Source organism: Acomys russatus, chromosome 11, assembly GCF_903995435.1.
Source record: "Acomys russatus chromosome 11, mAcoRus1.1, whole genome shotgun sequence".
Classification (NCBI taxonomy): Eukaryota; Metazoa; Chordata; class Mammalia; order Rodentia; family Muridae; genus Acomys; species Acomys russatus.
In genome coordinates, this window is record NC_067147.1 from 52,642,894 (window position 1) to 52,665,928 (window position 23,035).

The 23,035-nt window shown below is 41.7% G+C and overlaps 1 protein-coding gene across 1 annotated transcript in view; it reads right to left on the minus strand.

Moving 5' to 3' along the window:
* Nucleotides 1–461: 461 nt before the first annotated feature.
* The window catches only part of LOC127195727 (solute carrier family 5 member 4-like), a 52,618-nt gene continuing 30,044 nt past the window's right edge, over nt 462–23,035 (minus strand). The window contains exons 6-15 of the mRNA XM_051153261.1: nt 20,853–20,958; nt 19,287–19,367; nt 17,611–17,831; nt 13,495–13,630; nt 12,662–12,769; nt 9,086–9,236; nt 7,710–7,878; nt 5,735–5,950; nt 2,241–2,343; nt 462–714 (exon numbers count right to left, since the gene is read on the minus strand). Of these exons, the coding sequence (XP_051009218.1) occupies nt 500–714; nt 2,241–2,343; nt 5,735–5,950; nt 7,710–7,878; nt 9,086–9,236; nt 12,662–12,769; nt 13,495–13,630; nt 17,611–17,831; nt 19,287–19,367; nt 20,853–20,958 (1,506 nt within the window). The 3' untranslated portion in view covers nt 462–499. The remainder of the gene's footprint in view (nt 715–2,240; nt 2,344–5,734; nt 5,951–7,709; nt 7,879–9,085; nt 9,237–12,661; nt 12,770–13,494; nt 13,631–17,610; nt 17,832–19,286; nt 19,368–20,852; nt 20,959–23,035) is intronic.

A 23,035-nucleotide genomic window follows, 5' to 3' on the forward strand; every position in this document is an offset into this window, starting at 1 on the left:
ATGTGATGCTAATTCTTTGGAGCTTCATATCATATCCAATGAATACTGAGTTTTCATACTTCATAAAGTTTGAAATATTTAGATACTGATCAAAGGGTATAACAAAAAAAAATTCTGGGAATCTATGTAAATTCTGGTGACTATACTCACTGAAGTTTACTAGGCGAGTGTATCTTAAATATTGTCACCATAAACACACAAAAGATGACCAAATCAGTTGATGGGTATATTAACTTGATCATGATTATCATTTCAAAGTGTGAACATATCAAATCACCATTGTGTATATCTTAAATATATATATATATATACATTTCCATTTAAATAGAGCTGGAAAAAAAAAGAATCTTTCAACTAATTAACATTAAGGCATGATTTAAAAAAAAGCAAGAAACCATGTGTATGGCAATCTAATTGCACAACATTTCCAATTGGTCATCTACCTTGTTGCACAACAAACTTTATAAAAGAAAACTCAGTTCTTTGCTTCACTTAGGGTTCAGGCAAAATAGGCATGGACAAAGACAGCCACAGCCAGCAGGAGGATGGCATTGATGTTCACTACGTTTCTCCACAGGGGCTTCTCAGATGTGTCTGAGAACTTTTCCCTCAGGGCTTCTTCCTCTTCTTTGCTCAGCTTGGGCCCTGTATCCTGCAAACCACAGAATAAGCTACACGCCCTCTTGAGATATCCGCCGGATTGCTCAGCAGTGTCTGGAACAGGAAAAAGCATCAATAAACCATTATCTCAGACAGGAAATAGAAATCACTGTCGATGCCATACAAATGTCATAACCACTTACAAGTGTCAGGGGACTCTATGGGCAAACACGGCTAAATTTGATCATAGAAAACTCTGTGTGGTAAAAACCTTAACCCAATAAACAAAATAAAAAGGAGCGAAAACTCTCTCTCTCTCTCCCTCCCACCCCCCCTCTGTGAGACACATCACAATAAGGTTTTAAAGATAGAAGAAAAGACCACCAGCAACCTCATGTAAGCACGCTAGAAGAAGGAAACAGTTAAAAGCACAGTGACAGACGGTCATGAAACCAAGAAAAGGAAGATTTGACCTCAATTACTGTAAGATAGTGGTTCCCACCTGTCATTTGTAAACACTTAAAATCTTATAATACGTGTGTTAGGAAGGCTGCGTGAAAACAGAACCCCTGAATGTTGTTGCAAGGAGATTTAACTCCCTACCAGGGGAACATGGAGACTGCCTCCGCCCTTCAGTCAGACTTCGTCAGATACCTACCAAGGGTACGGTGGATCATACAGAATGTTTTGTACAAAGCTCTTTGTTGTGGCATTGGAAAATTTAGGACATGTTTCTAAACAGTGTAATCTATGAAAAAGAACTAAAGACAAAGCAGAAATCTGTGAAATGTAACAAAAGTATTTTTTTTTTTTTGAGAGGGAGTAGTAGAAAGTATATGACCCTTTTATCTAAAAGAGGCTGAAAATTAAACACCCAACTCTCATCCAACTTAATGTAGAAATTATATTTAATAGGCTAACCCCAAACCCTGCATGTGGAAGGGTATACAAATGAGAAAAGGTCATGAAAGAAGATAGGACAACAATGAAGAGCAACACACCCGAAAGTTAGCTCATTGCCAAGACAGATTAGCTTAGTCTTTATCAGGATTTGTGAAGGAATCTGCCTGTTTGAGTGGAAGAGGTACTAGAATAGTGAGGAATAAGAGTGAGAAGGAGAGCCGGGCAGTGGTGGCGCATGCCTTTAGTCCCAGCACTCGGGAGGCAGAGGCAGGCGGATCGCTGTGAGTTCAAGGCCAGCCTGGTCTACAAAGTGAGTCCAGGATGGCCAAGGCTACACAGAGAAACCCTGTCTCGAAAAACAAAACAAAACAAAAAGAGTGGAGAGGAGATGGTGTCAGACATTCAGGCATGACCAATTAAGACTGGTTTTTGAGCACAAAATGCAATTAGAGACAGGGCAGTCTGTAATTAATTGCTATTTTGGCAACTGTTCCATGAACAGATGATGGATGGATGGGCAGACAGGCTGGAGATGAATAAATGGACCTCACAATTAATGACCAGTAGCCCTGGATGTTGAACACATGTTTAAAACGTTTTAGCTTTATAACACATATACGTTTAAATCTCAGAAGCTGAATGGAGTGGGATTAAAACCAAACATAACCTATAAAAGCCCATATAGCCAAACCTTACATAATGTTCTTACATTAAAACAAACGTTAGCCAGATCGTACCTTCATCAGGAGCATCATCAGCTTCTTTTTGAGTTTCCTCCTCTGCATCTAGGTCAATCCGTTCTTCTGTGTTGTTCCAGAGACTCCAGCACAGGCGGTATAGCTAACCAGAGACGACACGCACGTTCATTAGTGATGGGGAGACGTTTACAATGATCCCATGATACCTTGTTTAATGTATGGCTTTAAAAACCATGCCAGAACAGTACAGGTTACAAGGAAAGGTCTCCTACAAAGTCTCTCACCAAAACACACCAGCCATTTTGAGTTGTTTCTCTTTGTTTGGTTTTGGTTTTGGTTTTTTGAGACAGGGTTTCTCTGTGTAGCCTTGGCTGTCCTGGACCCGCTTTGTAGACCAGATTGGCCTTGAACTCAAAGAGATCCACCTGCCTCTGCCTCCCAAGTGCTGGGATTAAAAGTGTGTGCTACCACACCCGGCTTGTTTCTGTTTTTAACTCCAGCATTTGTTCACAACTCCAAGTAGTGGGTTTTTTTTTTTAATTAATTTTTTTTCCCAAGTAGTGTTCTTAGCCTCCTCTTTCTGGGTTTGTGGTGTCAGGAAAGGCATAGACTCAGCCATCCTACACAGGGGCTCGGCTGCAAGCCATCCTACACAGGGCCTTGCTGCAATTGCTGTTCTATTCCATCATGCCTTTGTTGGTGCTGCCTCCTGATTGCTTTTGTTTGGTCTAAAAGTTACTTTTATACTATCAAATGTTTGTATTAAGTTTCTTTCCCCCTCGGGATCCTTCATTCTTTGATAGTGTCTGTGAACTATCTGTGAATTCAAAAGCAGCTTGTTCTAAATAGCAAAGTCCAGACCATAGGCTTACATAGTGATGAGACTCTGGCTCAAAAAAATACTTTAAAAATTGAAAATAACATATATGCTATCATTTTTTTTTTTTTTTTTGCAGCCAGTTTAAGTCTCCTGCATACTAGTCTTGGGTTTTTCTAAGGAAATTGTTTAAGTATCAATAGGTTTTACATTTATAATAATAATATTTTCAGCTATGTGAATTTTATCTATGGCTTTCTTCCATCAGTTGGTGGAGACACAAAAAATATGTCTTTTATGTTATACTGTATATGTCTTCTATGTTTTACTGTTATACTATAATAAGCTTTTAAAATAGCATGTCTCCTACTAAATCCTTTTGTTGTTTGTAGCCAGACTTTTGGCTACTTTGTGGGTCCTTCTGTCTTCCACCCTTGTTCTACCCTTTCAACCCCCTAACACAGTATAGGAGAGAAAAAAGGACGGAGGGGAAAGGGGGCACTGTTATCCTTAGGCTACTTTCTGCTGATTAGGGGTGTCCAGGTCCAAGTTTGGTCTCAGCTGTCAGAACATCTAATTTCTTCTCCTTCTTGTTTCTTCCTTGCATACAACTGCTGAACAGCAACCAACAACCTCTCTGGCGGCCTCTAGCATTTCTAAACCCTCCAGAATTCCAAATATCACACACTCACAAAAACTATCTGCAGCTGGCCAAACTATGCCCTCCTAGAGCACGAGGCAAAGTGCCGTCAGCTGCTGTGGACGGTCTGAAGGAGCCCTATAATTATATACCTGGGTTTAAAAATGAAAACACATTCTTATAATGTTTCTGTGTTTTTAAAGAAACCAAAAATCTTACCGCAGTTGTTGTTACCACTTCCTCTTTCAGAGTCCTTGAATTCTAGCCCTGCCCTGCATTAGCTTCCTCCTAGTCTTCCCCAAACTGTTACCTGGCAGGTTTCATTACTGCTTTGCTACATGAGTTGGCAACAGTTTTCATGGATATCTGTGAAATAGCTCTCGATACCAGTCAGTCTACTTCAGAAGTTAGAAAACTCACAATATACCTGAACACAATCATGATCTTGTTGATCCTTGAGACAAGTTCTTAAAAATTAGTAATAAGTTATGATTATTCCAATTGTCATATAATTTCACATATTTTCCTTTGTATGTCTGTGCTTTCTTATGTTTTTTTTTTTTTAAATAAATTCTACTACCAAATCTAAGTATTCAATAACAAATTCTGGTAACATGTCACTAATAAAGTTTTCTTTTTCTTTTCTTTTTTTTTTTTTAGCTGCCACGTGTTTCAAGTTCCCAGTGTAAACATCTTGTATTGGCTACTCTTCACATATATATGCAAATAGGAACTACATTAAAGATTGTGAATGATAAATACAAGATTCATAGAAGTATTATTATATGCTAGCAATAAACTGAAACAATGTCAGTAAATAATTAGTATACATATTTTCAAAAGATTAGTATTTTCAGGACTCCTACAATGTGCCCATTCTCCAGGTTCATTTATTTGTTTGTTTGTTTGTTTGTTTATTTATTTTTGAGACAGGGTTTCACTATGTAGCTCTGGCTGCTCTGGAACTCACTATGTAGACCAGGCTGGCCTTGAACTCACAGAGATCAAACTGCCTTTGCCTCCTAAGTGCTAGGACTAAAGGTATGTGCTACCATGCCCAACTTAGATTCATGTTTTAAGATTTTTTTCTGTTTACACAAATGCACTTGTGTCTATATGTATCCAAAAATTATAGTATAGAATACTATAATATTCTGCATGTCTTCTTCCTGATCAATCATGTTATGAACATTTAAGTATATATTAGTTCTTTTTCATTATATACTTGTGCTCTTAGTGATAAAAATCTGGATTGGCCTTTTTTTTCTATTAGAAACTTTTGCAGAGAAAATAACCATATTTTTCCTACTTTTGATATACTTTAAACAAGCTGATAAAGGTATAACTTTTTTCCCTACTCATAGGTATAAGAATTTTAAAATTGGCAACTACAAATTACCTTTTTTTTGTTTCTTTGTTTTGTTTTTTGAGACAGGGTTTCTCTGTGTAGTCTTGGCTGTCCTGGACTCTCTCTGTAGTCCAGGCTGGCCTTGAACTCACAGTGATCCACCTGCCTCTGCCTCCAGAGTGCTGGGATTAAAGGCGTGCGCTGCCACCGCCCGGCTACAAATTGCCTTCTTACAATCATAAAGTTTACATATTTACCACAATTGTGGATTGTGAGAATTTTCGCACTTTCTTACCAACATGAAACATTATTTGTGGGTTTATCATATGTTCCATCTTCTCATCCCTGTTGCTGTGTACACTTTATCTCTGTTCAGGTTTTGGATGTTATTTGCTTTGCCCTAAGTTGGCGCAGCCCACGTGCCTCTTCTGCTGTCTGGTGTTTCGTGGTCTCTTAGGCAGCACCAAGCGCTGTCACTCTGGTGTCCTGAGGCAGCAGCGCAGAGTTACTCCCGAGCCACGTCGGGAGGATTTTGAATTCCCAGCTCATTTCCTAATCTCACTCTCCCTCATCGTCTGGTGTTCTGCATACGCTAGGTAGGAAGCTGCTGCTTAGCTCGACTCCAGCTCTCGTGTGACAGTGGCTGCAGCGCCTCAGCCTCTGCAGTAGCCAACAGTTGTAGGAAGAAATGTGTTTAGATGAGCGCGGAGTCATCGCTCATTACTCACGTGAACATCAGGGATTGGCTTCGTTAGGAAGGAGATTCCCAGGATTACGAATATCGACAGGGAAAACAGGATGATGGCAAAGTACGTATAGTGCACTCCGCAGATGATCGTGGGGCAGTTACTGGGAGCCAAGCAGGTGCCTGTCCCATATATAAACTCAGCGATCATCCGAATCAGGCCTACCACAAGTCCGACCATTAGCCCCCAGAATGCTCCCTGAAGGAAAAGAAAAAAAAAAGTTACCATCCTGCTTCCTGGCTCCGTTAAGGAAAAGTCAAGAAAAAAAAATTCAAAGTAAGGAAAGCTGAGAATATGTCTTTATTAGTGGAGTGTTGCTATCCTTGTTTCTCAGATACCAGAGCACCTTAATCCATCTATATTTATTTATGTCTATGTGTGTGTGCCCGCCCATCTGTGTATGCACCACATGCATGAAGTACCTGCAGAGGCCAGAAGAGGGAGCTAGATTCCCTGATCCTGGAGTTACAGATGGTTAAAGAGCTCCCAAGTGTGGGTGCTGGAAACCAACCTGGGTCCTCTGCAGGAGCAGCAAGTGCTCTTAACTTCTGAGCATCTCTCCAGGTCTCCATTGTGCATTTCTTTCCATTTTGTTCTATTCGTTATTGACAAATGCTCTTTGTGTACACTTACAGGGACAGCTGGCTTATATTATGATATGCATATTGTGGAATGATTGAAATTACTTAATTTCCATACCATAGACATCATGTTTTCATTTTTTTTGAACTCATCAAAGCTGAGTTTTTCTTCACTTTTGCTTTTCTGTCTATAGATTTAAACACGTGCTATTTATTTTGCTGAAAGGCAGATCTATGCGTTATACGGTTTTCAGGGCTGATAAGAGGTGTGATTGACAAGCCAACACTTTTCCTTTCTCTGAGAGATCTGTGGTGTTGGAAACAGGTGCCCTCGGTTCTGCTGTCAGGAGTGAGCAGGGCAGGGGGATCAGGAGTGTGAGCCTCAGACTGTGGGAGACTGCATCTGCATCCCAGCACCCTACTTAGTAAGCCATGGCTGGAAAGCCAGACATCAGCTTCTCCACACCTGTTCCTCACCTGAAGCCTCTGTTCATAGATTGGCCCTCAGGAACAGTTAATGGGTTAAGATAAAGATCTACAAGAATCAGTCACTTGGGGGCTGGAGAGATGGCTCAGCGGTTAAGAGCACTGACTGCTCTTCCAAGACGTCCTGAGTTCAATTCCCAGCACCCACATGGTGGCTCACAATCATCTATAATGTGATCTGATGTTCTCTTCTGGCCTGCAGGTGTACATGCAGGCAGAGCACTGTATACATAATCAATAAATCAATAAATCTTAAAAAAAAGAACCAATCACTTATAGGATAATAGTATTTAATATAATTGAGTTAATACTAGTGTGGCAGGTTTTTCTTGTAAACAGTTTACATATCTTCTGTTTTGACCCTCTCAGCACTCAAATAAGTTAGATTACTACAGTTGGTTTTGTTTTACAGAGTTGTATGATTTACTTGAGGTCAATAATATTATATGATGGACTGGATCTTGGTAACAGTCTTGAAAATGTGTGTGTGTGTGTCTGTGTGTGTGTGTTTAATATTTTACAGTGTACAATAGTTCACATAGTTTGTGAAAAATGCTAAGAGTTTAATATGAGTGTGCACTGCCTTGTCACATGCTTTTGTGAGGATTATAAATTGTTGCTTGCCACAACTGAAGTCGAAATGGGCCTTAAGTGATAGACATAGGTTGGACAAAACACACTATGTTTGAGATAGTGTGTCACTGTGTTGCCCAGGTTGGTCTTGAACTTCTGAATTCAAGATGTCTTCCTGACACAAGCTCCTGAATAACATTCTGGAACCATAGATGAGGACCGCTGTGCTTGTGTAAAAAGATTGCCTTTTTCTATTCCAGAAAAAGGTCCTAATTGTTGCCTCATTCTTACAAATGTATTCCTTATTTTTTCCTTACCTGTTCATTGACCCTTTTGCAGAAGATGGCAAGCACAAAGACAGCACCAATTGGAGGCCCGATGTAGCTGGAAAATGATGCCATATAGTGGAATAGCTGTCCATTTTGTGATGTCTGTACCAGTGGGACCCACAGGATGCTGATGATGATTAGAACAATGCCAAACACCCTGCCAGGAAAACACAGTGGTCCAAAGAGTAAGCAAAAGCATCATGTCTGCCTCCACCACTCCTCGGGTCAATCTTCTGCTCTCTCATTGGTTTTTCCAAGCAAAGCCACGCTGCTTGACCTTGCAGGAACCCATACCATGCCCAAAGATTACCTGGTCGCAAAATGTCAGTGAGTAAATGTCTTTATGGTAATTAGCTGGAATACATTTATTTGTGAGATTAGCTTTCTGTTTTATGAAATCCACTCAAGTTTCAGCAATCGGCTCCTCTTTGTCAAGGTTGCATCAATTAGAACTGATACTGTGCAGCGCAGCAGGAAATGGTAACGCACACTTCCTAAGTACATGTATACATACACTAACAGACATAGACAGAGACAGTCCAGTCACATGGCCGTGACAGTAAATGCTATTCTGTTACTATAATGGAAGCCAATACTGTTTGAACTGTTTGTTAGCTCTGGGAAAGTGGAACCCAAAACTAGGTTTGGGGTCCTAGTAATTTATTTCTTGACAAAAATTATGGTTACAAGAGCATTCACTTTTTAAAAACATAACTTTGCCATGTATTTATGTTTCATGCACCCCCTATATGTCTAACAGTTCAATTTTTGAAACCTTTTACAAGATGGTATAACAAATAGATTCTTCTAGAAAATCATGAAGGAGGAAAGGATGCCATGTCAGCACTATTTCTTATTTCCTTCCACCTCACTGTCTTCAAGGCCCCTAGGTTGCTCAGGGCCTCCTGGGTTGACACAATTCTCTAAGCAGCCCCATGGACTTTGTCTCTTTTTTAGAATCTATCTCTGTTTAGCATGGCTCAACCTTACTTATTGCAGTTGTTAAGTTTCTCTGAGTAAGTGTGTGGATGAAATGATTGGTCATTTCCATATGGTAGCATAGAAAGTGGAAAGGGAAATGGATTTAGCTATCAGACTTACAGTGTGAAGTATATCTCATTAAACATAAGTGGACGTTTTGAAAAACATAAGCTGTAGGGATAATGAAGAGGGGAAAGAATAAGTAAGTATGGCTACAACTTTGTGTCTGTGGAGGAAAAGGTCGAATTGAACACTCCCTAATGGTTCTTCCCCATTGTAGAACTACATTTTTAGTTTCTCTGAATCCAAAGAGCAGTGATCTGTAGTTCCTGTCTATATTCACCCTCCTCAGAGGAGTCTAGGCAGAGCCCGGGTTCCCTCACCGTCCAGCTATCATGAGCTCTCTCTCTGATGCCTTCTTCCTCATCTTGGTGTAGAGGTCCATGGTGAAGAGAGTGCTGGCACTGTTGAAGATGGAGGTCAAGGAGCTCATGAGAGAAGCCACCATGGCCGACAGCATCAGGCCTCGCAGTCCTGGGGTCAGGAGAGGGTGCAATCTCTGGTTAGTCAGGATGTCATCATGGCTTATGAGTGACTTGCTGAATCAAAGAGCCATTAGAGGATAAAACTGTCACTCACAGAGCTATTAGCTAATATAGTTATCAATGCACACCATCACTGAACTTTTAAAGGTTCTTGGAGATTTAATCAGCTAAAGCACACAAAAGGTCTAGAAAGTTCCTGAAATACGGTAAGGTGTCAATGTGTGTTGGATGCTGCGATTATTCATATGAAGCGAATACATCATTACAGGATATTTATAACAAGTTTTAATCAAATTAACCATGCTTGAATATGAAAACAAAATGTGGTAATGAAATCTTTGATGCTTAATCTGAGAGTTTAATTTTAAAAGTACAAAGCTTTCATGTGTCTGGTTAGCATCTGTGGCTTAAAGTGAAAGGGGGAGAGGGGGCTTGGCTGGGTTATCTTGGTGGAGATCTGCCACCCTCTCCCCAAAAAATGAAAAAGAGAAGGCTTAGCATGCTGTTCCACTGCCAGGGTGTGTGTGTGTGTGTGTGTGTGTGTGTGTGTGTGTTCCACTGCCAGGGTGTGTGTGTGTGTGTGTGTGTGTGTGTGTGTGTGTGTGTGTTAGCTCTCTTGAGTGTTTCTCCCCCTTTCCCTTCCTGATCCCTCAGAGCTCCTGCCTCCCTGCACTCTCCCCTCAGCTTCTCCTTGAAGGACCCCACCCTGAGTGGATCCGTGGAGTGGGACATCTGCCAAGTGCTCTTTGCCCTAGATTCCTGCTGCCCCTTGCCTTTAGATTCCCTCTAATTGCGGGGGAAGACCAAATGGCCTTCAACAGACAATAGGAAGAGATAGCCCTGCGGCTTAGCCTTGAGTCTATGCAAACACCCACTATCACCAAGTTATCACTTCCAGGAGCAGGCCTTGTACTCAGGAAGTGTTGGAGGTTGGTCTGATGCACTTTGATGAAGATTGCTTGTACCTTGCCTAAGAGCTTATTCCTGTTTGACCAATAAAAAGCCGGGCAGGGCAAATGGGTAGGCATGGTTAAGGTTCCCGTGCTTTGGGAGACAGAGAGAATTGTGGGAAGAAAGGGAGACCCCGAGGGGAAGAGCAGGAGAATGAAGGCTGCCATGGGTTAGGTGCAGGAAGAATCACTTGGCCATTCTGGATGGAGATTTGGCCCAGATGGTGATAATTAGCAAGTATTTGGGATTATGGATGGGAATAGAAATTATTAGAAGTAGATGGCATGGGATATTGGGGCAGGGTATGGGATACCTGCCCCACTATGGAAGGTAGTTTAGGGGATTAATATCTGCCCTGCCTCAGGTCAACTAAGGCTATTTTAAAATATAACAGGTGTCTGTGTTTCATTGATTGCTAGCGAGTTAGAAAATACCGCCATAAAAATAATTATAGACCTGATAATAAACATTATTAGGTCATACAGATACATTAACTACAAAAAGGAAGGGGCCTGCCATTTCCAAGAATGATTACTTAACCCTCCCCTGAACACCTGGTTCTTTGCTTTAAAAGAAACTTCCCTCTCCCCTGGGGCTGTAGCAGCTTCAGAACCTATTGCAATCCTAGCTTGCTAGTCCTTCCTCCCCAGTGAATAAAGCTGCTGCCTTTTGGTATACCTAGGTTTTGTTGGTTCTCTCCTTTTTATTTGTGTGTCCCTCAGACCCAACAAAAGTTACCTTAAGAAATATAAATATCTGGATTTATAATGCAAACATTATCTGAGGTACATTGCTCGGGTTCAGCTTAGTATTAGTTTAGTGCTAAATATTACTTAAAGGTCATGTGCTGGCAACTACTTTGGAAGAGAGAAAATAGCCCAGTACCATCTCTCTTTGGAGGAGAAATACTTGGCTTCCGGAAGACTTGGAGTATTGGAGAGGTAGAGTCCTGGCAGGTAATACTGCCGAAAAACCTTTATGGGCAAAGCTGATGGCTCTGAGTCATTGTGGGAGCCTCACACTTTAGTTCCTCCCTTCTGTTAGTAATGGCTCCGGCCTCCCAGTCTGGGATAGGATGACATGCATGCTACCTTGAGGTTATGGGTTATCGTTCCTTTATTTTTAATAAGCTTGTGTATGTCAAAGAAGAAAATGGCACAAAAGTGTTAGCTAAGACCCCAGACCACTTAGATTTCTCAGCTCTGAACTTGCTCTGTTTATGTTCCCCACAGCGAGGATCACTTTCTGAAATTCTAACAGTCAGGACTTCATAGGGATAGCTTATTATCTAGACCGTCAAGCTACAGTGAGTCCCAAGGGGGAGGGTGTTGGAGGATGCTTTTGTGTGTATTCACATTCTGATTTCTGTACTCAGAGATCTGGTTGCAGTAGTCCAGGACTTTGGCGGTGTCATTATTATGAAGGATCTCCTGTCTTGGTATGTTGTAAACACTGTAAACCTTCTGATTGCTTACATAAAGAGCTGAACAGCCAATAGCCGGGCAAAAGAGAATAAGGTGGATATCCAAGACCAAGGAGAGGGTTCCTGGGTCCAGAGACAGAGAAAGAGAGGGGGCGGGGGAAGAGAGGGAGGGAGGGAGAGAGAGAGAGAGAGAGAGAGAGAGAGAGAGAGAGAGAGAGAGAGAGAGAGAGAGAGAGAGAGAGAGAGAGAGAGAGAGATCTCCTATCAGGACATGGATGAAGGAAAAGCCAGGCAAAAACTAAGATGGCAGGTCACAGGCCATGTGGCTGGGAAGTAGGCTAGGCCACTATTGTTGGGTTAGAATAGTTGAGTATCTGCCCTTAAGCTTTTTTTTGGCCGGGGGGGGGGGGGTGGGGGGCGGGGAGGGTTTCGAGACAGGGTTTCTCTGTGTAGGTATAGCCTTGGCTGTCCTGGACTCGCTTTGTAGACCAGACTGGCCTTGAACTCACAGCAATCTACCTGCTTCTGCCTCTCGTGTTGGGATTAACAGCGTGCACCACCACGACAGGCTAGGTCTGTGTGGCATTACATGGCAAGGGCGGGCAAAGAAGAAACCTTGCATTTTATAGTAGGGCAATCGTGCTTACTTTACTGATCAGTTATAAGATCCAAAGCCATGCCTGAAAATGGCATACACTTAGGTACAGAGCATGCGCGCTGAGAGCTATCAGTACAGAGAAGTCAGAGTTAAAGTTAACTTCTAGTCTTCTGACCTCGCTCACTTGGAGGTTCACAACATTTCCCGCTTGGCTATCAAGTCGTGTAAATGCTAACAGAGCTGAAAACAGCCTTCATCCTAGGCCGCGTTCTTCTAACAGAAATTAGCTCCTCTCTGAAGTCTCCAGACCCAGCCAGTGTGTGACGGGTAGACTGCGACTGAGTCTCAAGAGATGCCTGATGGAAGGGCTGGCAGAGATTCTGCCCCAGTGTATCCCCAGGGCCTATGCATCCCTCTAGACGCACTGTGGGTGCTTACTAACCATCAGGCATCAGTTCCAGCACCAGCGTGGGGTAGGCATAGTTGGTGCAGCCGACCGCAGTGCCGCAGTGCTTCACACACTCGGAAGGTACAACGCAGGCCACCATATCTGAGGAGAGACACAGTTCATTGAGCAGGACTCAGCTAGGTACAATCTGCAAACAGGACACAGAGGGGAGATGCACGATCATAGACGGCAGATGCTGTATTGCCTAGAAGTTGGATACCGAACTTTGAATTCGATACATTAATTCTGGGTTGGGAAAACACAGTGAATGCTGTTGTGATCTGATGACAATAGAAATGTGTCTTCCATTCACCAAAAAATATTGGCTTTATTCCCTTTATGTTTCATAATAAAGAAAAATTAATTTTTCAAGAAAAAATTTCAGCAGTAGGTATTCTCATCTGACTCAGAAATTAATTTTTCCAAAACATCCAAAAGGGATTCAGCTTTGAAGTTCTCTCAGAGACCAAGATGTGAGTGTGTGCCTCAAAGACCATCTTGGTCAAAGCTGTTGCCACACCCAGTCACAAAAGGTCAGTCATCACACCCTTGCTCAGTTCCACCTCATCACCCAGTGCACTCCTGGACCACCTCACATTAAATCCACAATGGGAACAGGATGCATAGTTTCAGATGTCTGCAAGGAGAACAGGCAGCACGTATGAAAGTGATACACAGCAGTGCCCAGTCTGCAAAATGCTCCTCCACCTCTGAGCCTCCACTCAGAAGCGCCTCCCTCCATCTCTCATTCTAACCCATCAAAGTTTTTCTCATCTTGAAAACCACAGACATCAAGCAGAGAGAGGATTCATGTGTCCGTGGCTTGCCTGTGTACAGGATGCGGCTGATCATCCCTGGCATCACCATGAGGAACATGGGCAGCAGCTTCAGGTACCCACAAAGGATGCAGGCGGCCTTCACGTGGGACATGTTCTTGCCACACAGGCAGCGCTGCACGATGACCTGCCAGGAAAACACAACACACTAATGCATCCGTTGACAATGACTTTAAAGAGGGCGAGAATACATGTATTACTACTTAATCTGCAGGGTCTGACCTCTGTAAGTCACCTGTTTCTCATCCCTAAGGTAGAAATTTCTCTTCTACGACTGCCTGAGTATTTCATACAATGCATGCATGACCATTGGAACATGGAAAGCAATATACGCTGCCTATTAGTAAAGCAAGGTTATGGTGCCCAGACTGCAACACAGTAAGGCAGCATGTCCCTCAGTGTACAGATCTGCCACTTCTGGTGCTGCCCCAACCTGTGTCCCTGTCTTAAACACTGTATACGTCATCAACATCTTCCTCGGTATTTATCAGCTAACTTACTTCTAGGTGGTCAAGCCAGTTCCTGTAGTTCAGGAAACCACGAAAACAGAACATTGAGACACTTGTTTCTAGAGTTCTTCAAATATTCTGAAACCCCATGTAGTTAGGAATTGAAAGTGAGGGGAGGGACTTGATAGAGGCATCCTATTTAGGGCTGAGTCTTCCAAAGTCACTCTTTGCACGTTGTCTGTCTGCGGGTCTCTGTATTTGTTCCCTCCTGGTGATGGCTGAGCAAGGCTCTGATCTACGAGTTTAGCAGAATGTTGCCAGGAATCATGCTATTGCTCTGGTTTGACCCTAGGTCTCTGGGCTATCCAGTTTTAGGTTCTTGGCCACCCACCTGGTGTCAGGTATGGGTTCCATCTCATGGAGTGGGCCTTAGAGAGCAGACCTTGGTTGGTTCCTCTCACAAGCTTTGCTGCACTACTGCACCCAGTGTATCTTGCAGGCAGGTGACTACTGTAGCTTGAAGGGTCTGTAGCTAGGGTGGTGTTTACCTTTCTCCTTTGGAAGCATGCAGCGTACCTTCCAGGATCATTGTAGGGGTGAACGTTCTAGTTAGGCACCAGCTCAACTTCTCTGTTCAGTGAGTTGTGTAGGTGTTGTCTTCAGCAATGGGCCCTTACCGTCAGTTTGTGCAGGGCAACCAGTAGCCTTGGCAGTAGCCTGGGCTGTCTGTGGGTTTCTGTAAAGACTTGTACGGTTTCCCACTTCACTCTCACTGTAAGATGTAAGCTCTCAGACTGCTGCTGGTATGCCTGCCTGCTCCCAGCAGTGATGCTAATGGACTCTTATTCCTCAGGAACCACACATTCAAACAAACCCTTCCTTCTAGAAGCTGTCCTGGTCAGAATGATCCAGGCAACAGAACAGTGCATGGTTAAATGGAAGAAATGGAGGGAAAGTGGAGAAGAGTGTTTTGGAGGGCAAGAGAAAAGAGCAAGAATCAGAGAAAGGAAAGATACAATTAAAAAAAAAAAAAGAAAAACAATGTCAACAACAAATTTCTAAACAAAGAAGTTCCAAATAAGTTAAATAAATGTTAAAAAAAAAAAAAAAGGAACAAAAATAAAAAAAATCACGAGAGTATTTTTCTTTTTCTTTCTTTCTTTTTTTCTTTCTTTCTTTCTTTTGTTTTTTTGGTTTTTCAAGACAGGGTTTCTCTGTGTAGCCTTGGCTGTCCTGGACTCACTTTGTAGACCAGGCTGGCCTCGAACTCACAGGGACTCACCTGCCTCTGCCTCCCGAGTGCTGGGATTAAAGGCGTGCGCCACCACGCCCAGCTTGAGGAACCTCTGTATGGATTTCCAGAGTGACGTCACTGATTTACATTCTCAACAACGGTGTATAAGAGCTACATCGCCTGCCACTGCAGGTGTCATCACCAGGACTTAGTGTTTTCCTGATTAGAGCCATTCTGATTGGGATGTGGTTGAAAATTGCATTTCCCTGATGGCTAAGGATATTGAACTATATTTATTATCCATCTGTGTTTCTTGCTTTGAAAACTTTATTTTCCTATTTGTGATTTTGTTACTTTGGAGTTTTGTTGGTTTGCTTGCTTAATTTTTTTTTTTTTTTTTTTAAGTTCTCTGTCTGTTCTAGGTATTACAACAGGATTTTCTCCTGTTGTAACTAGTGCCTCTTCACTCGGGCAATTGTTTCCCTTCTGTGAGAAACGCTTTTTAATTTCATGCAGTCTTATTTATCAATTCCTTGCTATCATTTCCTGGGCTACCAGTGTTGTGAGCTCTTTGACAAGCCTCTATTTTCAAAATTATTGCATTATGATTCATAACAGTAGCAAAATTATAGCAGTGAAAATAATTTTATGCTTGGTGGGTACCACAATATGAGGAACTGTATTCTCCAGGGTTTTCACTTCTTTGTTTTAGAAGGACAGAATTTCTGGGTATAATGCTGTTGGTTGACGCATCTTTTTCCATTAGCATTTTTGGACATAAAAATATAATTTTCCTCTGGTTTTCAGGAGTTCCATTAAAAATGAAGCAGTTCAGCCTCAAGGGCCCCTGTCATGTGTGGAAAGTTGCCTTTTTTTTTTTGTTGCAGCTTTCAATATTTTGTCTCTGCACTTAAGCTATGACATCCTATTAGATGCTCAGTGAGCTCCCTGGCTTTGCATTTCCTTTCCCAGGCTTGGGAAGTTTCTGCCACTCTTTCTCTGACTTTTCTTTCTTTCTTTTTCTTTTTCTTTTCTTTTCTTTTTTTTTTTTTTTGGTCTTTATCTCTCTTCTCCTTTTGGCACAATGGTAATATGCATATTATTCTACTTATTTGTGTCCAAAAAGCATTGCTTTCCTCATTTAGTTAACATAGGATCATTTCCAATGATTCTCTTCAAGGTTTTTTTTTTTTCCTACTTGGATTATCTGCTGCTGAGTTCCTCCACTGACTTTCCAGTTCAATTATGTCTCCTCCTCATCCTCCTCCTCCTCAGTGACTTGTTATTTTAAAATATTTTCTATTCCACGTCAAGTTCCCAGGCTGTCCATGTGTTGCTTCCCTCACTTCCCTGACCTTTGTTGTAGGCGTTCTTTTGAATACTATGTTAGGTAAATCACACATCTCCATTTCAATATGAAGAGTTAACGCTGTTAGTCTGAACAGCTTTCCCAGTCTCTAAATTACTTTTTCAGTCCCTCTGTCCATTTCTGTGTATTGAGTAAGAGTCAGATCTCCAAACTTAAGTAGACCATTCTTGTGTGGGAGCCCGCCCCCTCGTTATCTAAGTGTGCCTTTCATTCCAGGTGCCCCCCCCCAGCTCTGTAACACACGCTGTTTTTGTTCTTGGTAGCTTGTAAAAACAAACAAACAAACAAAACAAAACAAAAAAACCCCCGCAGCATTCTCTTGTTTAAGGAGATAGGCTAGAAGGAGGGGTCTCCTATTCTGATATGTCATTGATGCCACAGTTTTGTTCAAAAACACTGCGAAGGTCTTTCAACCATCTGCAGATGCTTTGATACATAAGGAGCAGAGATTGCCAAGGAAGCTTAAGAGTGAAAGTAAGGATCATTAATTCAATAGCAAATATTTACTTTCATACAGTGACAAGAATTGTAGCCTGAATGCTGGCCTCAAAAAATTGTGGTCAAGACTTTGGGAAGGATGGCCCAATAGAGGGTTGGGCTGTAGGAACTGAAGCAGGACGTTAAATTCTCAGCTAACAGAAAAACCCTAAATGGTAGAAAGGTTAAAGAGAGAAATATCAACCTTTGAATCATTTGGGGGCAAGTTAAGTTTAAAATCCTGATCCAGTGTGTCACTACACACTTGGAGAAGGTTTATTTCTACTGATGTCAAAAGTTATATCAATTCGGATGTGTCACAGGATATACCAAATACAATGGTTTAGATAATAAAAATAAAATCCAAAAGCCTTAGGAGCTGAACGTGAACCTCTCTGAGGGGGGAAAAGCATAGTGTAGTGAGGAGGGACCAAAATGTCTTTTGTACAAGACGAGACACAGAAATCTGTTTGACACTTTAAATATTGTTCATGTGTACAAAATGGAAGCTAGATGCTTTTACATGAAACAAGAAACTACAAATAAACACAGTCACGCATGCAAATGCACATGCTCACCTGATCTGCACACCAGTACCATATAGCTAAAATGGTCATTCCAAAGATCAGTCCCGGCCATGGGATGTCTCCGGTGATAGGATCTCGGAAGATGTGGAAGGAGTCCGCCTGAGGCGTGTAGCACTTGGGGCTGATGGTCAGGTTGTCCCCCTCGACCACAGATGGGATGGCGTTCATGTACTTCTCTGTGAAGCTCTCATAGCCTCCGACTTCAGCAAATGCTGCAAAGGCATCAGAGAACACTGTGTGAGAATGTCAGACCTCATGTTCACAAGCATTGCATTGCAGTGAAAGTACTCGAGTATTTCCTATTAGCATGGTTGTGTCTTCAGTACATGCATGTGTTTACTGTTTCTCCACTGGGACTGTCCATGGTAGAATATTGGCTTTCACAGAGTACTCAGGGCAAATACTTTTTAAAAACATTTTCTTTCTTTCTTTTCTTTTTCTTTTTTTCAAGACAGGGGTTCTCTGTGTAGCCTTGGCTGTTGTGGACTTGCTTTGTAGACCAGGCTGGCCTTGAACTTAAAGCGATCCACCAGCCTCTGCCTCCCAAGTGCTAGGATTAAAGGCATGCGCCACCACGCCCGGCATTTTTCTGTTTTCTTAAATAAATCACTTAATAAAGTGTTGAACTCATACATTAAAAAAAAAGTACACAGCTCAATTAAAGTTTGGCACTTTATAATATTTGCCTAGTACCAAATTCTGTACATTTCATTAGACCTTCCTTAGTGACAAAATGGGCATTTTGAGGCAACTTTGTTATGGTTTTATATGTTCTTTGTCCATTACATTTTTTCTCATCATACCCCCATACACTCATACACAAAACCGTGAGAGCTGATACCAGAAAAACAGTAGTTTCTATCCTTTCACACCTGCATTCTGCCCTTCCTCATCACCAAGTATTACCCCTTTCCCCATCCTTTTTCTAAATGTTACACTATACTTAACATTTACAGAGTTTACATACATACATACATGTGTACACCACAGGCTAGGATCTTCATGGAAGGAGAACATGTGATGCTTGTTTCCTGTTTGATTTTTTCCCCCCTAAGTTTGGGCCACTTTGCGTAATATTGCACTTTCCATATCCACCCACTTTTCTGAAAATGTCATGAAGTAGGAGAAATTCTAATTCTTTTGAAAAGAACAAAAGAATAGAAAGAAATGGCTTCTGTTCCTGCCTTGGGGCCCAGGTGATCTACATCTTAGATGTTTGTTCACCCATGAGGAAAAGCTCATGGGACAGTGACTACCAACAGGTGAACGAGCCTGGTGCTTCCAGGACTGTCATTTCCTCTGTGCACCTACAGTTTCTATCTAGCGCAGCCAAAGAACCCCAGCCAGACGACTGGACTGATAACATTCCCATTAAGGGAAGTACAGAGCGCACGCCTTTAATCCCAGCACTTGGGTGGATCTCTGTGAGTTCGAGGCCAGCCTGGTCTACAGAGTGAGTCCAGGGGAGTCAAGGCTGCACAGAGAAATCCTGTCTCAAAAAAACCAAAACAAACAAACAAACAAACAAACCAAAACAACAACAACAACAACTACAGGACATAGAAGTATGACCAGTCACACCAGGAGGCAACACTACAGAACAAACAGTCAGAAACATCTCCCTTGAGGTCCCAGCGCCCAAAGAACAGCACACTGTCATCACTTACCAAACCCCATGAGAATTAAAGAGCCAACCAACATGATGAAAGTCTGGACAGTATCTGTGTAGATCACTGAGGCCAAGCCCCCTGTGGAGAGAAAATAATGGACCGGGACATTTTTATCCATGCGTACTGACTCTCTGTCTTCACCACGGGGCTCTCGTCTATTCCAAACATAAACGACTCAGCAGACAACATCTCATAGCTCCTATGTGAGCCACAGCTTCTCTTGACATCAGTTTCTCCTCAGTGTTTATGGATGCATTTAGTTCATTTTCTCACCCTCCTGTCTTACTGAGATGCAACGTTCTATGAATTAGGGTGGAGTTCTGTCTTGGTGAGTTTTTGAATATTAAATAAGGTCAAAGTGAAGATGCTATGCTATGAAAGTTTATCATAATAGTCTACTCAGTTACCCCCATTTGGGTTGCTATATCGGGTCTCAGAAAACAATGTTTCATTAGTTGGAATCCAGAAAAAGTCACTGACTTATGCTTTGTAACAATGTTGTGTGAGAAAATCCTCTTTAAATTCTAGACTCATTGGCTTTTTCCATCCAAAGGTGTTTCCTTTCTGGGAGGATGATGAAGAGACAAGGACGATCTGGGAAAGCAGAGGTCAGGCTCCTAACATTCGTGAATCTGAAATTGTGTTTGATGCACAACAGTCACTTCAGGTTGTCTTAAGTGTTCCCACTTTCATTTTTTTTCCAAGTCAGCTGGTACAGACTACACCAGATGTTTTTAAATGTATGCAAATGAGTTTGATTTAGTATGCATGAGCCGCTAGACTAACACCTAAGGCTCACGAGAGCCTGTTTGGGCTATTGCTACACACTCCCCACAGTCAGCCTAGTCCTGCCTTTTTCCATTTCACTGGTGACAATCCTGGCTCAGTTCTATGATCTGATATTTAATATCAGATATTTAATTACGTTTTCTAGTGGTATGTTGGAACTGCTCCTTCACAGAAGCCTTCTATGTATTCTGTCAGCATAATTTATAATGGTGATTTATTTACTAGACACACAGCGGAGTGAAACCATTCCTTTCTCAATCCATCTACAACATCCTTTAAAAAAGTTTTTGTGATTACAATATAAATATATTTATTATATATGTAATTTATATGCAATATGTAAGTTATATATAATATATAGTATATATAGTATATAGTAAATATATGTAAATATAAATTACAATATAAATTTCTCCTTTCCCTTTCCTATGTCTAAACCCTTCCATATATACTCTTTTTCAAATTCATGGCCTCTTTTTCCACTAATTTCTGTTACATGCATATATGTCTACATATACACATATATTTCTAAATATAACCTTTTCAGTCTGTATGTTGTTGTTGTTTTTTTTATCAATCTTCTTGCATCTAGCGATGAGCATTCTGTTGTGTTCATTGTAATTGCTGTTCTGGCCCTGTGCTTTATTCTCAGAGTGGCAACAGAGCGGGACCATGATTTGGCAATCACAAGGCTAGCACCAGGGTCACTAATCACAGATGGGAGAAGGACAAACAGGACAAGTTATGAATGAGTAAAACAAGAGGCAGACTCACCGGCAACTGTGTAGAAAGCAGTGATAGCCAAGAGGATGAAGATCGCCAGGTAGATGTCTAATCCTAAAGCCAATTGGATGAATATGGCTCCGGAAAATATGTTTGACTAAAAAAAAAAAAAAAAAAAAAGCAACAGTTGGGATGGGAAGGAAACATGTGTTCAGGCCTCTGATTTCTCTGCTCCATCATCCACCCCTTTCCTTGCTCTCCTGATATCCTCCTGCTCATCCTTTGAGGCTCCACTTAGATGTCTCCACCACAGTGTTCCCTACAAGTCATCCAACAGTTTTCACTCTTTTCTGTACACTCACCACAGGTAGTTAATCGCTCAATGGCTATTTAAAGGAAGTGGCATGTCCTACAACCTTTTCCTGTACCGTAAGGCTTATAGGGGCTCAGCAACTGCTTATAGGAACTCTCTTGAGAAGGGCATTTTAAAGACTATATTACTGGCATTAGCACTCTATCATTGAAAATTTTACGATTATAATTGTTTTCTTTTTATATAATCACATAGAGGATGGTTGAAGGAATGGTCCCCCCCCAAAAAAAATCTCTTTTAGAAATGTTTTAACTTCTAAGGATGTATCCCTTTCTAGAATTTTTGTTTTATTTACTTATTTATTTACTTTTGAGATTATAATATAGTGACAACGCTGTTCCATCCCTTCCCTCCCCCAAACCCTTCCATATATCCCTCCCCACTTTCAATCAAACGTCAGGTGGCGCACGCATTTCATCCTAGCACTCGGGAAGGCAGAGGCAGACAAATCTCTGAGTTTGAGGCCAGCCTGGTCTACACAACAAGTTCCAGGACAGTTAGCACTACACAGAGAGACCCTGTCTCAAAATCCCTGTCTGCCCCCCACCCCCCACCGCCTCCCTCAAAACAATGCAAATAAGCTTCTCCCAGATCACATGGTGAAGAATTAAGATATGAAAGAAGAGGCTATTCTAGAGGCAAGAGAAGAATCATTAGGGAAATAAGCTGATTCATTGAGAAAACACACAGTAGCACATGTCTTTAATCTCAGTGCTCGGGAGGCAACTAAGTATTGACAGAGGAACAATTCACTAAAGCACATAGACAGCTATTGTAAATATTCATACAGAGACTCTTGCTCTCAGTTTCATAGGAGAACTTTTAACGCATACAAGACCACATATGCCCAGACTCAATAATAGTGGGGGGGGCGGGCTTTAGTAGTCTATACATATATAGATCCCTTACAGCAAACGCAGGGAAGGAACCTCAGAGCTAGATTACACTGTAGATCAATTGGCTTGAACAGCTAATAGGGATAAAGATTAGACAGGAAGAACCTATCTATTCTTGAACCTGACGATGACATGGTCTCATAGTTAAAAGACTCCATGGTGTTCACCTTAAAAAAAAAAAAGGCTACTGGATCTGATAAATATTTTTAATAAGTATCAGGATACAAAGCCAACATATAAAATCCAGTAGCATTATATTTACCAACAGTGAAAAGAAATTGGGAAAAATAATCCCATTAATAATAGGCTTGTTGGGTGTGGTGGACCACGCCTTTAATTCCAGCACCCAGGAGGCAGAGACAGGCGGATTGCTATGAGTTCGAGGCCAGTCTGGTCTACAAAGAGAGTCCAGACCAACCAAGGCTACACAGAGAAACCCTGTCTCAAAAAACCAAAAACCAAACCAAACCAAACCACCACTACCAACAACAACAATGAAAGAAAGAAAGAAAGAAAGAAAAGAAACCACACAAAACTCTTCCCAAGACAGGGAGGACGAACAAAAGCCAAATCCAAAAGGTAAGACAAGCAGCCCACAAGACAAACCCAAGCTCTCCCAGTGACTCCTATGGTAGGGTGTGTCAGGGCAGAGAGGAATTCTGTCACTTCCCATGACTAAAAGGAGTGGGGCTGAGTGCCACCAGCAGAGGAAGCCTATTGTTCAATATTGAGCACCCCTCAAGGCCTGAGAATGGAAGAGCAACCGATCAGGGAGCCTGAATTCAAGCATGGACCCTAGAGAGAATTCTGGAACAATATTTTGGTCTGTGGAGAGGACTAAGCATTGCCAAGAAACTAGAGAAAGGAAACACAGGAAGCTAAAATGGCTGAAACACAAAACGGGACTAAGACCACAAACACAAGCAGAAGTGGTAAAACCACTGCAGTCAACATAGACCTTTCAA